Raw genomic sequence first — 14,974 nt, forward strand, 5'->3', positions numbered from 1 at the left:
CCAGGGGCAGGATGCTGGCTGTGCCCCAAGCTGGGCATGACCTGGTCTGGGGTGGAAATGCACCTAATGCAGCAAGGCTGGAGGCAGGCAGGAGAGATTGAAAGTGTTAAAGGAATTGAAAGGAAGTCCGGAAAATGAGGTTCCTCCCAAGAAGCACCCTCAAAACCAGCCAAAGTCCTGGGGAAGCACAACTCCTGCATCCCCTCAGGCAGCGCCTTCAACAGATCTGAGCAGAGCTGGTGGGCAACTCCTGAGTTTGCTCGGAAACAGCCAGAAAATGCAGCTGACAGAGGAGCCAGAAAATGCAGCTGAGAGAGGAGCCTGTCCTGTGCCTGCTGCTGCAGCTGGGACCGATGCCGTGGCTCCCCTCCCGTGGCTCCAAGGCTGCAGAACAACCTGAGATGGGACATCAACCCCCAGTGCCCTGGGCTGGCCCCACTGGTGGCTGTGCCCACCAGACACTGGCAGCAGCTCCACCCCAGGCCCAGGAGCAAGCCCAGCCTTGTTCCCCATCCCTGAGCATCCTGAGGGATGCTCCCTTCACACCTTCCCCCAGCCCCGCCAGGGCTCACAGCCGTGCAGGGAAGGAACAAACACCCAGGGATGGGAGAGGCACTTACAGGACGGGCTGAACATCACCAGCGTGGTGCAGATCTCCCAGCCTGAGAACATCCAGCGAGTTCCGCTCCTGGGAAGCCACAGCTCCGCATCCCCCGTTCACTTCTGCTCCATCCCTGCCGCCCAGCCCATCCTCAGCAGCAGGGAGAGCGTCTGAGCCGTGCTCAGCTGGGTCAGACACAGCCGGGGCGGTGGAGCAGCCGCTCAGAACTGACTCATCCCGTCCCAGAGCGGCTCCTCAGGGCTCAGTGCATCCCCAGCCAGCCGGGGTCCCTCAGAGCTGCCGGGCCGGGCTGTGCCCACCCTGTCCCCTCAGAGCCACCCCGGGCCAGAGGCAGGATCCCTGCATGGCACTGCCTGCTGCTCCTCACGCCGCGCTCCCTGAGCTCATGACTGAGAAACGCCGGCGAGCCAAGAATAGAGACCTTGAAGTGAAACCTCCCGGGATTGGCAGCTATTTCGGGCAGCTCAGCCGCCGGGGCTGCGTGACATAAGAGGATATAAAAGAGGAAACTCTGCACAACAACTCTCACCTCGCCGAGACAGAGCCGGGTCGCAGCAGGTAGGGCTGATGGGAGCACCCGTGCAGGGGGAGGCCACGGCTGTGACAGCCCCCAGGCCACCCCTGTCCCCCCAAGGGGCAGCACCGGGACCCCTTTGGGCTGTCCCCAACCCCAAAGCCCCCCGAGCATCCCCAGGGCTGAGCCCAGAGGGAAGTGCAGAGCTGCAGCCCAGTGTGGCCGCGGCTTCTCCGCACTGGGATGAGGCCAAACCCCAGCACAAACCACCCCGAGCCCACGTCGAGCCGAGCCTGCTGCCACAGGTTCAGCCTGCCCAGGCACCTCCATGGAGCAGGAATTGCAGAGGTGCTGCTGTGGCCAAAGGAGCCTCAAAGGGAGCCGACAGGGCTGAGGCACCCAGAGCACCCTCAAAGCCCAAATCCCAAAGCCCAAATCCCAAAGCCCAAAGCTCAGATCCCAAATCCCAAAGCCCAAAGCCCAAATCCCAAAGCCCAGATCCCAAAGCCCAAATCCCAAAGCCCAAAGCCCAAATCCCAAATCCCAAAGCCCAGATCCCAAAGCCCAAAGCTCAGCTCTGCCCAAGCAGCCCTTCAAGCTCCTGGCTCAGCTCACCCCTGGAAGGAAGGGCTGGGATTGCACCCAGCCACCAGATGTGGGGTGGAAAGATCTGGTCCTGGTTCATAACCAGCATCAAGATTAATGCAGGGAAATTTCAATGGCAGCTCTGGGAGATCTCTGAACCCTTAGATACCGGGAAAACAACCACACAAGCTGCAGTTTGTGGAGATCAAACTCAGCGCCTGAAACCAGTCCCTGCCAGTTCACAGTGTGTCCATCCCTCGTGATGCCACTGCAGTCTGCCAGCTCACTCACATCCCAGAAATGTGCTTTTTCCTGGGTTTTTGTCAGGAGTAAGTCACCAGCCAGACTGACAGAGTCTACAGTGCTAATCAGGAAGAAATTCCTGCCTGGGAGGGTGGTGAGGCTGTGGCACAGGGTGCCCAGAGAAACTGGGGTTGCCCCTGGATCCCTGGAAGTGTCCAAGGCCAGGCTGGATGGGGTTTGGAGCACCCTGGGACAGGGGAAGTTGTCCCTGCCCATGGCAGGGGTGGCACTGGATGCTTTAAGGCACCTCCCAACCCAAACCACCCCACAATTCTATGAAATAACAGAATCCCCCAAACAGTCTGCTCTAAAAACACCCTCCAAAACTTCCCCAGGGCACGAGGGGGAACAGGGGCACCTCTGATTCCATCCCTCACCCAGACAGCGACAGCCAATTCAGGCCTTCCAGTTAAACCCAGCTCCCAAAGGCTGAATAACCACCACAAGGCACAGACCTGCTGAACGTGCAGTTCCATTATCCCAGCACTGCTGTCCCCGCGCCAGCAGGTGACAGGGCCCGGACAAAGCCAGCCATGGCAGGGACTGTCCCCTGGCATGGGGACCCTCCCCGGGACGCTGCCACCTGCGCTGTGCGCCCACCTCTGCAGAGAGGGGTGGGTGCAGTCCTGGAAGATGGAAAAGGCCGTTTTGTTTCTCTGATGTGAGGAACAAAATATGGATGAGCTCTAGATTGCAAAGCTGCATAAAGACATGAAAGCTAACGGTACAAAGTGTCATTGCTAACATCTTCTAAAATTGACGTTTCTAATCTCCTAACTACATTAGCAGAATCTGGGATTAAATTAAGAGGTTGTGGAAAGAGCTGAAAAGCCTGAACTACAGCAGCAAGCTCAACAATTTGAGGAGATTCTCCTATTATTTGAACATCTGACTCTTAAGCATTAGTTTTATTGGTTCAACCAAGTTACGACTGATTTGTGACTTTTGCCAGAGCCATCAGTGAAGAGTTATTGCATTTAAAGCTTCTTCACTTAACTTGGGTTTCTCTCTAAAACTCAATTTTGATTGCAATAATCTGTGAGTTGGGTAATGAACAGAACAAACACCTGGGAAGTCAAACAATGCATACTGCAAATGATCAGAATTTTGTGGTGCCTCCATCATGGGACAGCAAGGAGCCAGTGCCAGGCCCCCAAGGCAGGACACAGAGGCCAGGGTGACACACAGGTGACAGGAAGGACATGGCAAAACCCGGGGGTGAGCAAGGCAAGGGGCGTGGGAGAAGGGACAGAGCCCACCTCAGAGCCAGCTCTGCTGTGAATATTCCACCCTGCAGCCACTGAGGGTAACCCTGAGCTGCTTCCAGCAGCCTCCCCAGAGCTGCTGAAGGCAGCTGGATGGGGCAAAGAGGCCAAGGCAGGGGCAGAAGAGACGATTTTCATGTGGAAGTTGCACCCCCAGGCTACGAATGAAAGTTATCATCAGTGCATCGAGCCCTGGGCAAACCTGGGCAATTTACATAAGCCTTGAAGTTCAGGAAAGCATAAAGGAGGAAAGAAACTGAGAGAGCGATCCTGGCTTTGTCTCCAGCAGTCCCAGGAAGTTCTCCACATTTTCTGTGCTGCCCAGGGCTCCCCTTACGCAAGAGCAGCTGATGAAAAAGCAGCCTCAGCATCAGCAGCTTTCCCCTCCCTCTGTAAGAGATCCTCGTTCTGTAAGAGATCCTCTGTCCATGGGAGATCCTCCCTCTGTAAGAGATCCTCCTTCTGTGGGAGATCCTCCCTCTGTAAGAGATCCTCTGTCCATGGGAGATCCTCCCTCTGTAAGAGATCCTCCTTCTGTGGGAGATCCTCCTTCTCTAAGAGATCCTCTGTCCATGGGAGATCCTCCTTCCATGAGAGATCCTCCTCCCATGGCAGGTCCTCCTTCCATGGCAGATCCTCCTCCCTTGGCAAATCCTCCTTCCATGGCAGATCCTCCTTCCATGGCAGATCCTCCTCCCTTGGCAAATCCTCCTTCCATGGCAGATCCTCCTTCCATGAGAGATCCTCCTCCCTTGGCAGATCCTCCTTCCATGAGAGATCCTCCTCCCTTGGCAGATCCTCCTCCCGTGGCAGATCCTCCTCCCGTGGCAGATCCTCCTCCCGTGGCAGATCCTCCTTCTGTGGCAGATCCTCCTCCCGTGGCAGATCCTCCTTCCATGGCAGATCCTCCTTCCATGAGAGATCCTCCTCCCATGGCAGATCCTCCTTCCATGGCCGATCCTCCTCCCGTGGCAGATCCTCCTCCCATGGCAGATCCTCCTCCCGTGGCAGATCCTCCTCCCGTGGCAGATCCTCCTCCCTTGGCAGATCCTCCTTCCATGGCAGATCCTCCTTCCATGGCCGATCCTCCTCCAGTGGCAGATCCTCCCTCCCTGAAGGCTCAAGAACACCCCCAGAGAGCCGACCCCAGCACCACATCCCAACTCCTTCCTGCAGCACCAGGGAGCTGCTCCTCCCGGGAGAACTGCCCTGCTTGCACCTCTCTGGAGCTGAGCTCCAGGGCACCTCCAGGGCTGCAGGATGCTCCAGAGGCTCCTTGGGCATGCTGAGATCTTTCAGAGCAGCACATGACCCAGGTGAAACACGGGAGGACCCAGGGAAACACAGGGAGGACGCTCTGGACCGGCACCACTGACAGGTTCACCCCACACACATTAAAATTCTTTCCATGAGGAGAAACGAGGAGAGCAGCGTGAGCCACCCCCAGCTCCCAGCTCTTCCCCCAGCTCCTGCACCTCTGCCCTCCTGTTCCCTGCCTTTGGTGCCACCTTCCAGCACGGGGCAGAGCGTGCCCAGCTCAGCAGGGTTTGTTTGGCCCTGCTGTGAGCCGTGTTTTGATCCAGCTCTGCAATGCAGCCCCATGGAAGAGCCAATTCTCCCTCTGGCACCGTTCCTGCTCCTGGATACCAGCAGCTCACGGGACAAAACCCAATGGATGCGGGTGTCAGGGTGGTTTGTCACTGTGCTGAGGGGCAGGGCAGCCAGGGAAAAGCCCATTAACACCATCCTAATTCTCCTTCCAGCAACCACACACCACACCTGGCCTTGAGACTGAAATTTTAGGTGAAAGAAACCAACAAAGCTGGGCTGGATGTGTGCAGGGATCACAGACAAACCCAGAGATGGGCTGGATGTGTGCAGGGATCACAAACAAACCCAAAGCTGGGCTGGATGTGTGCAGGGATCACAGACAAACCCAGAGATGGGCTGGATGTGTGTAGGGGTCAGATGTGAGGCCACTGCCCCACTCCAGCCCCTCCGTGGGGCCGGGACCTCCATGCAGTCCCACCCTTAGGATGTCCCCTCCCTGCCGGGGGCCTCCCTGGGTGACAGCGTGGCACTGACTCAAGGCTCTTTCCTCAGCATCCTCGGGTGTTGCCCAAGAGGCAGCACACGGTGACAGGGACACGGTGACAGGGACACGGTGACAGGGACACAGGGATGTGTGGCACCCCCGGCTCTGCCACCTCAGCGATGCTGAGCCGCCTCCACGGTGAGCCTGGGAAAGCTCCAAACTCACTCCAACGGGCACTTGGGCCATGTTGGCTATTTATAGAGTGGCAGGAGGCTGGGACAGTGCCACCCAGTGCCACCCAGGCCTCCTGGCTCTGCCCAAGCTCCAAGGCAAGCGGCCGGACCCGGAATTCGGCACATTCATTCAGAGTTAGCAACTGCTGCTATATCGGGAAGGAAGGCAGCTTCAGGGGAAGACAGAGCTCTCCAGGACACAGAAAGAAAACAAATCCCTCGCCTGCAGTCTGCAGGCCAGAGCTGCTCTCCTAAATTTCCTTGGCTTGGCTTAACAAGACGTGGGGTTTTTGTGTTGAAAAGTGAACGTTTACCAGCCCTGCACACCCCTGAACTCTGGCCACCCCCTTGGAAGCTTCGTGGCTCCATCACATCAAACAGCAAATGTGCCGATTCAGACCTTCCCCGAGTGACAGAATTGTCCCCAACAAACCCTGCTCTTTGGGAAGGGCACCTGGAGCAGAGCAGCCGGTCCAAGGAGGCGGGCGTGGGGTGACCAGAAACAAACCCCGTGTGTGAGGGCACCAACAAAGGCAGGAAAACATCGCGGGGCTGCTCCCAGCAGGGCTCCCCGGGGTGTTTTTAGGGCACTCAGAGCCGCAGAGCAGGACCGGCCGTGCCAGGCAGGAGCTGGAGCCGCACTCACAGGGGCAGCAGCCCCAGCCTGGCACCCACTCGGGACAGGCAGGACACGCTGCGGTGGTGGCCGTGTGTCCCCTCCCCGCCTCGGCAGGGACACCCGAGTCAGCAGAGAAGCTGTTAATGGGGAGCCGGCAGAGCCTGAACGGGACGGATGCATTCCTGCCCTCGGGGAGCATAGCAAGGGGATGAGGCAGACACGGCGAGGAGTCGGCAGCTCCAGCTCCAGGACTGACTCACCTCCCTCCTGAGCTGTCCCGGAGAGCAGCGACGGGGCTGGATGGAGATCAAAAGCTAATAAATCAGATCAGAACAACTCAGGTTTGATGTTTGAACCAGAGATGGAAGAGGAGATTCGCCACCTCCCCTGCTGGAGTCGGGCAGCGGGGCAGAAGGAGCTGCCTGGTTTCGGAGCCTTGCCAACACACTTGTTTGTTTTTTCCCCTCCTCAAGGTCCCAGCTGTTAAATCCATGATTGCAGGATTTCCCAGACTCACTGAAAAAGCACGTATGCCATTGTGTCCCACTGCTGGAACAGGAAAAAGCCTGAAAATCTGAGCCACAGACTCCAAACACACAAGGTCTCCTTACAACTGACGTTTTCAAACCTCATTTTTCTTTCAACGGTTTCTAAATGGTTCAGAGTTTTGCAGCACTGCCTTTCAGCTTCCCCAGAATTGTTCCTAGCCCAGTGTCCCACGGTGGGGGAACTTTTTGGCATCAAGTGTCCCAAAGCCATTGATGTGGCCACTCACATCCCCAGAGCCCCAGAGGACCCTGAGCCACCAGCCTCCAACCCCTGATGGAAGCTGGGCCTCGACTCCAATTCCCATCCAGCCAAATGTGAACACAGAAGCCAGGGCCAGCCACTCGTGCTCCAGCCACCCAAATTCCCCATCTCTCAACTCAAGTCCAGGCCCCCAGTGGCAGGAGGATGTGGAGTTCCTCCCTTTGCTGCTCCACAGAGAACTCGGTGTCGCTCTGAAACGCCCCTGCCAGCTCAGAGCAGCCCAGCACAGCAGCCAGCACCAGCCAAAGCCTCTCCCTGCCCCGGGGAGGTTCCCAATGAAGCCATTTAATAACTGCAGGAAAAGACACGCTCCCATGTGCCCGTCCACGCTCAGCTCCATCCCTGAGCTGCAGGATGGGACTCACTGTGGGACCAGCCCTGACACTGGGACCTGGCCCTTCCCAAAGGACACGCCCGAAGGGTTCAGGACCCTGCTCAGGACAGGTGTAACCACCCCACACGCTCCCTGCTGAGCTTCCAGCCCCACTGCCAGAGCCTCTGCTGCCGTCTTCATGCTCCCACTTCCTGCTCACACCAGGCAGAGAGTAGGAAGTGCTGAAATCCTCCGACCCTCGCTGCAAACCAGGAAGCGCCTGAGATCCCCTGAGAAAGGCTGAGATTTCAGGCTGGAACCCTCTGCAAACATCTGCTCAGAGGCACTGCATCCGGACCCTCGGAGCGGGGCCCACGCTCCCCGGCCTCCCGGGGCCCTGTCTGCTGGAACAAACCCGGGGCAGGACCACTCACAGCTCATCCTGCCTGCAAACGCCACGGCAGAATCCAAACCCTGCGGCCGCTCGCTTCCCTGCCTGGGCCGTGAGCGACACCTCACCTCTCCCGGCCCAGCCGTGTCCAGCACATCCCACACCTCCTCCGCAGGAGCCTCCCAACATCCCATTACTCAGCAAAGCCTCCGGAGCACAGATAACACCTTTGCCGTGGAGAAAGGTGTGGGAAGCTGCTGTCTGGGAGCCCAGGGGTTGCCAGCACGGGGCAAACCTTGGACGGTGCACGGATCTGTGGGCTGCACTGGCCCGTGGCTCTGGCAGACGGATCCGGGGTATTTGGGGCATCCACGGCTCTTTTCCCAGCGCACATCCTTTCCCCACAAGGTGTTTGGAGAGAGGGAGGTGCCCTCGCAGCAAATGCAAGCCCAGCACTGCCGCTGCTCCTCTGCCCTCGCACTCCCTCCACGCGCCGCCGGCCCTTCCGAAGGGAAAGGCAACCGGATCAGCACAAAAACATTCCAGCAAACCACAGGCTCGGCTTTGCCACATCTGAGCGCTCGCTCTCCAAGGCAGCCGCGGGTCCGCGGGCCTCGTGAGCCCGAGCTCCCTCCCTCAGCTCTGGCAGCCGGTCCTGGCTGAGCCCCGCAGCCACACGCACACATTCCAGGGGACACGGGCTGCATCAGCTGCTCTGCGAGTCGCCATCCCCCGGCACCGGCGCAGCACCTCCGGTCCCTGTGACAGCCCTGCCAGAGCTGTCCCTCGGTACGGGGTCACCACCACCCCAGCTGGAGCTGCAGACCCCGGGTAGGCACTGCCGGGACCGGACACCCCCGGGGTGGGCGCTCCTCGCCCAGCCCGCCCCGCTCCCAGGAGCCTGCCAGCCCCGGGGGCTGCGAAACACCTGGGGAGGGGGCGAGCGGAGCGGGGGCTGCTCCCTCCTGCGGGGAACGGAGCCGAGCCGGGGTGCGGAGAGGGGACGGGGACCCCACAACCCCCGGGGATGACAGACCCGGGACTGCCCCTGGCCGCCGCCCTGGTGTCCCGGTGTCCCCTCGTCCCGGTGTCCCCTCGTCCCGGTGTCCCGGTGTCCCGGTGCCTACCTTGTGCTGGCGGCGGCAGCCGAGGCGATGCCGGAGCGTCCTTGGGCGGGGGCGGCCCCGGCCGGGCCGCGCGGGGACTCCGCGGGCTCCGGCTCCACCTGCGCCGCCGCTCCGGAACCGGGCGGGCGGAGCGGGGCGGCCCCGGCGGGAGCTGCGGGCGGCGCCGCTCCGCCCCCGGGACGGGCCGGGACCGGACGGGCCGGGGGCGGGCGGCGCGTTCCGGGTCGGAGCTCCGCGACACGAGGGACCGGGAGCGGCGACTTCCAGCGGCTGCAGAGACCCGGACAGCGGGAATCGCCGCCGAGCGCGGGTCGCTGGATGCCAAACTTGACCCCGAGCCCGTCCATCCCGGTGGCGGAGCCACCAAAGTGCGGGGAGAGGGGCGGCAGAACGGCCGAGCCTGGGGAGAGCTCCGGGCACCGAGTTGGAGCCGAGCGCTTCCACCTGGCACCTGCCCGTTCCAGGTGTCTCGCTCCCTGCCCGGGCTCCTCCATCCCCCGGGGGACCGGGACGGGGCAGCTCCCACCGCACCGGGGCGGGTGGGGATGAGCCGGGGGCAGGAGAGAGGGAGCATCCCCCGGGATGAGCTGAGCTGAGCACAGGACAGGCAGGAGCATCCCCCGGGATGAGCTGAGCTGAGGACACCGGAACATCCCCACACAGTGACCAGGGGCGCCGAGCACCACAAAGAAAGAAACAGAACCAAGTTCAGAGCCAAGGAGGGAGGTGCTTGTGCTCACGGGCTTCAAATCCTGCCCAAAAGCACAGTGAGACCCCGAGGTTCCCTCGCTGCCGGCGGGGGAACAGCTGCTTTTCCAGGAACCCCAAAGCGCGGGGGGATTCTCCAACCACGGAATCACACTTCTCTTTTCCAAGGAAGAAATCATTTCGGACGCAGAGCAAAGCCCTGCCCAGTGCCGGGGTGAGGAGCCCTGCTCAGCTGCAGCCCCGGAGTCTCTGGGGTCACTGGGTGCAGTGAGACAGCACCGAAACACGGGTGGGCAGGGATGTGCTTTTGCTGAGTTATTTTGCTCGCTTTTGTGATACCAAAACAGCTCTGGGAAGTTACACATCGAGCTCACGGGCTGGCACATTCATAACCCTGCTTACAGAGTGGTTATTTTCGGCACCTGCTGAAGCTGGGAGGTTCCAGGGTGCATCTCACCCACCTCCAGGGCTTTCTCTTTCACTTTAATTTATGTCTGTTCTCTTCAAGACCAGCCTTTCCTTCCCTTTCATTTCCAAAGCCTCGTTGATCCACAGTGAAACCTCAGGTGAAGAGAGGCACAGCCCTCAAACAGCACCTGGCAGTTCAGTCCAGAGCAGTGACAGCAGCTTTTTAAATAATTCAGAATTACCGAGGTTACGCTTAATGCCTCTCTGATTTGGAAAATAGCACCAGAACAGAAGTCTCAGCCCTGGTCCCTGCAGAGCCCCAGCAACACCCAAATTGCCCTGACAAGGTTTTTGTGACTAACAGCTAATTCTGAGACCCGTCAATAACTTCACAACTCAGTCCCAGCGGGCCCTGCTCTGCATAAATTTGCATATTACTGAGTGGAGCCAAGCAGAGGTGAGAGTGGGGACCATTCCATGAACAGCAGCTGGAGAAGGGGATTCACCCTCCCCACCGAGCTCTTTCTGCTGTCCAGTGCCCTGAATTCCCTTAAATCCATCATTCCAAAGGCTCAAACTCATCAGGAAGGGCAAGCTGGGCTCAGCCAGCCCCAGAATTCCTGCAGATCATTCAATTCTGGTGCAGAGTCATGGAAAGGAACCACAGCACAGCCTGAGTGGGAAGGGAGACACATAGATCATCGAGTCCAGCCGCTGTCTCTGCACAGGGCACCCCCAAAAACCACACCACAACCCATGGAAATCTACCCCAGCACAGCCTGGAGGAAACTTGTGGTTTTCCCCTACAAATTAACAGATCAGATTTGGGATGGGCTGGAAAACCAGAGTTTTCCTGGTCCCTGTATACAACTTCAAAATCTGTGAATTTTTCCCAATCCCATCTTGAACTAGAAGCAGTAGAAGGAGCAGCAGCCTGGCTTCTCCCATCAATCCCATTGAAATCCCATTCAAAAATTCTGCGAACACCAAGAGCCAAACCTGCCTCCAGGAGCAAACAGATCCCACTGAGACCTTCCTCCATCGGGGTGAGGAGCTCAGGCTGAATTACTGGGGAATTTCAGCAGCCCCGGGGGGCAATGGAGATCATCGAACCGAGATTATTTTGGAAGCACGGCTGGTATTTTTAGCCTGGAAAAGGAGGCACCGCTTCCCTTTCTGGAGTCCCTCCTCCCTCCCGGGGCCGGCCAGGCGGGGCTCTGCTGTGCCGGGCAGGGGATATTGCAGAACCCGCTGCCGGTTGGGAAAGAAAAGAAAGAAAGTAAGAAAGGAAGGGGTTATTTGGATCCGTGGAGATGGATGTGCTTCACCCCCACACGCTGTGCAACCCTCCGACCGTCGGCGGGGCAGACAAAGGCGCTCCAGGCTGCCCGGGCTCCTCCGGGCTCCCAGAGCTTGCCCAGGGCAAACAGGGGGGCTCCCACAGCACCCCCAGAGCTCAGCCCTGATGGAAGGGATGGACAAGGGTCAGGAGAAGGTCTGGGGCTGCCAGGAGGGGGAAATGGGTGGCAAAGGGTGGTGGTTTCCCACCTAAGCCATTTCTCTGCTTTGCTCTGCTCCTGAGCCATGCAGCGAGGCAGAGAGCTGGAAAAGACAAGGACGAGGCTGGTGATGTCTGCAGGGCTGGCCTGGCCTCCCAAAGGGCAGGAGGCACAAGGATGTGCCAGGAGATGAGCCAGCCATGGGGGCACAGGCAGGATTTGCGATGCTTGGAGGCCAAGCTGCTGATCCTGCCGGGCTCAGCAGTGGGATGGGATGGGATGGGATGGGATGGGATGGGATGGGATGGGATGGGATGGGATGGGATGGGATGGGATGGGATGGGCTGGCAGACAGGTGGGTGAGTTGCTGATTGGGGCACAAGGGAGCTTGGTGCCTTTTTTATTTGCTGATGTAGGAAAGGAGAGGAACAGCTCACACCCTGTGTTGGGCAACACACGGGAGGAGACACTCAGCTCCTGAGCACCAAAGGGTTTGTGTCACATCCCAGGGGCTCAGCACGGCTCTGAGAGAAGGAAATGGGGCTAAAGCAGCATTGAGCAGGTCCTGGCCACGCTGGACAAGCATAAGCCCACTCCTGGTGGTTTTTAGTCCCAGCTGCATCTTGCCTGGAAACCCTGGGCACGACTGCAGAGCCACCACTCAGCATTAGAACTTCACAACTTTCATTCAGTAAAAGTCAAATTATTCCTATTTCAATGCAAATCTGGGAGCGTGCAGACACCCTGCATACAGGAACTTGAATAATAAATGGGTTTTCTCCTTGTCTTGGCCCACCTCCACCCATGCCACAGTGGATCCATCCTCTGTGGGGACTTGGAGACCTCCAGCATCCTCAAACAGCCCAAGTGGCTCTGGGGGGCTGCCACCAACCACCCAATTTCCCCACGAGCCCCGTCCTCTGCTTCGAACTGAGGGGTAACGTGCTCAGCCACCCAAAAGTTTGTTTTAAATAGACACTCCTTGAATAAGACCTACAAAAATACCCCCATGTCCTGCAGCCACAGCAGGGCGTGAAACCACAGCGCTGCAAAGAGGAACCGTCAATTTAAAAAAAAAAAAAAAAAAAGAGTAAAAAATAAAAATAAGCACACTTCTGCCTCCTTCACCCTCCTGCTGCCACCGTTGCACAAAGAGAACGGAGATGGGAGGGAAGGGGGCGGGGGCTCATCCTGGGTCAGAACCCCCCGGGGCCTCTCAAAGCCTGGAGCCCCCCGGGTTCCCTCAGGGTCCGGAGCCCCCCGGGCTCCCTCAGGATCCAGAGCCCCCCGGGTTCTCTCCACATCCGGGTCCCCCGGGTTCCCTCAGGGTCCGGAGCCCCCCGGGCTCCCTCAGGGTCCGGAGCCCCCCAGGTTCCCTCAGGGTCCGGAGCCCCCCGGGCTCCCTCAGGGTCCGGGTCCCCCCGGGTTCTCTCCACATCCGGGTCCCCCGGGCTCCCTCAGGGTCCGGAGCCCCCCGGGCTCCCTCAGGGTCCAGAGCCCCCCGGGCTCCCTCAGGGTCCGGATCCCTCCGGGTTCCCTCAGGGTCCGGAGCCCCCCGGGCTCCCTCAGGGTCCGGGTCCCCCGGGTTCCCTCAGGGTCCGGAGCCCCCCGGGCTCCCTCAGGGTCCAGAGCCCCCCGGGCTCCCTCAGGGTCCGGATCCCCCCAGGTTCCCTCAGGGTCCGGAGCCCCCCGGGCTCCCTCAGGGTCCGGATCCCCCCGGGTTCTCTCCACGTCCGGAGCCCCCCGGGTTCCCTCAGGGTCCGGAGCCCCCCGGGTTCCCTCAGGGTCCGGAGCCCCCCGGGCTCCCTCAGGGTCCAGAGCCCCCCGGGCTCCCTCACGGTCCGGGTCCCCCCGGGCTCCCTCAGGGTCCGGATCCCTCCAGGCTCCCTCAGGGTCCGGAGCCCCCCGGGTTCCCTCAGGGTCCGGAGCCCCCTGGGCTCCCTCAGGGTCCGGATCCCCCCGGGTTCCCTCAGGGTCCGGAGCCCCCCGGGTTCCCTCAGGGTCCGGAGCCCCCCAGGCTCCCTCAGGGTCCGGATCCCCCCGGGTTCTCTCCACATCCGGGTCCCCCGGGTTCTCTCCACGTCCGGATCCCTCCAGGCTCCCTCAGGGTCCGGAGCCCCCCGGGTTCTCTCCACATCCAGATCCCCCCGGGCTCCCTCACGGTCCGGAGCCCCCCGCTCTCCTTCCCCCGCGGCGCTTGCGGGGCTTCGGTTACGTCCCCGGGGGAGAGAAAAACATTTGCTTTAAAAACAGGAAAATGTGATTGTCAAACCACAACAATGGGCCGGGAAGGGGCCGCGGCGGCTCCGAATTTCGCTCCAAAACACCCCGCGAGTGACTCAAAGTTTCTGCGCCGAGCCCGGGCGGCCCCGCGCCCCCTCCCGGCCCCGGCCGGGACTCGGTGGCCTTTAATGAGCCTTTAATTAAGGTTTCCCTGATAACGGGGTACCAAATCCCCCCAGGGCATCCCCGATGGGGTTTGCAGGCACAGAAGAACCTGGTGGGCTCCTCTCTGCACCCTCAGCAAGGCACAGCCCGACTCGGAGAGGCTTTTCCGGAGGGCAGGGAGGGACAGGACAGGGGCAATCACTGTACACTGACAGGGAGAAGATTTAGATGGGTTATTAGGGAGAAATTCCTCCCTGTGAGGGTGCTGAGGGCTGCTCAGAGAAGCTGGGGCTGGATCCCAAGGCCAGGTTGGACAGGGCTTTTACTGGCTTTTTATAGATTTGTGCCCTTTTTAATACAACCTAAAAGCAGTTCCCACATGGCAAATCCATCACACCTGCACGTGGACCACTCCCTCCTCTTCCTCACTTTTTTCTTTAGAGAAGCTCAGACCAAACAGTTTCACTGCGACGGGCTGTGGAAGCTTTGCAAATGTCACTGGGAATTGTTTATTTCCCTTTGTTTAAAGCCCAGAGGGTTTGCAGCCAGAGAAGGGAAGAATAACCAGCAAAACTCTGTTTTTCTGAACACCAGGAGAAGGAACAAAAGCGTCTGGCACGCTCTGGGCACTGCTCTGGGCTGCTGGGCATGCTGGCAGCAGAGACTGGCACGCCCCAGGTGTGACACAACCTCCTCGGCCACCTCCAGGTCCCCCCCAGGTCCCTGCTGCACTTTGAAACAGGAGGAAAGGGGAGGAAAGAGGAGGGATTTGGCTGCACCTCTTCTGCTCCTCCAAAGGCTGTGATTGACCCTAATTTGCACTAATTGCTGGCCACCATCAGGCTCCCATCTGCTGCTGTTCCCAGCTGTTGAGAACAGCCCTGGAGGTGTTTTCTCAGCCTAGAAGCAGCTGGAGGAGCCCTGGCTTTGAAAGTTTTCCTGTCACAGTCTATGAAGTGCCTCCCCTTTCTCCCCCTGAGCATCCCAGGACAGGCTCAGTTCTTGGGCTGTGTCCTTCCCTCTCTGTCCCTCAAACAGGGGATGAGGCGCTCAAAGCAGAGCTGTGCTGCCAAGCCAATCCTCCAAAGCTCACAGGCATCTGCAGGCAGAGGTCTGCAGGTCACAGGACTCAGCTCTAAGGTGCCAAATCTCCA

At 59.7% G+C, this 14,974-nt stretch overlaps 1 protein-coding gene across 3 annotated transcripts in view; it reads right to left on the bottom strand.

Annotated features, from left to right (window-relative positions):
• HDAC7 (histone deacetylase 7) overlaps positions 1-14,974 on the bottom strand; it is a 61,095-nt gene that overhangs the window by 34,590 nt on the left and 11,531 nt on the right. Inside the window, exon 1 of one of the 3 annotated variants that reach the window (XM_054517735.1) lies at positions 8,818-8,885. The exons of 1 other annotated variant lie outside the window; for it this stretch is intronic. Coding sequence is in view for 1 of the 2 variants with exons in the window: in XM_036399963.2 (XP_036255856.1) it covers positions 621-672 (52 nt within the window). In the remaining variant the exon portion in view is untranslated. Of the gene's footprint in view, positions 1-620; positions 986-8,817; positions 8,886-14,974 lie in introns of those variants that run through there. One more of the 3 variants, XM_036399963.2, reaches the window with a different exon arrangement.

Source organism: Molothrus ater, chromosome 30, assembly GCF_012460135.2.
Source record: "Molothrus ater isolate BHLD 08-10-18 breed brown headed cowbird chromosome 30, BPBGC_Mater_1.1, whole genome shotgun sequence".
Classification (NCBI taxonomy): domain Eukaryota; kingdom Metazoa; phylum Chordata; class Aves; order Passeriformes; family Icteridae; genus Molothrus; species Molothrus ater.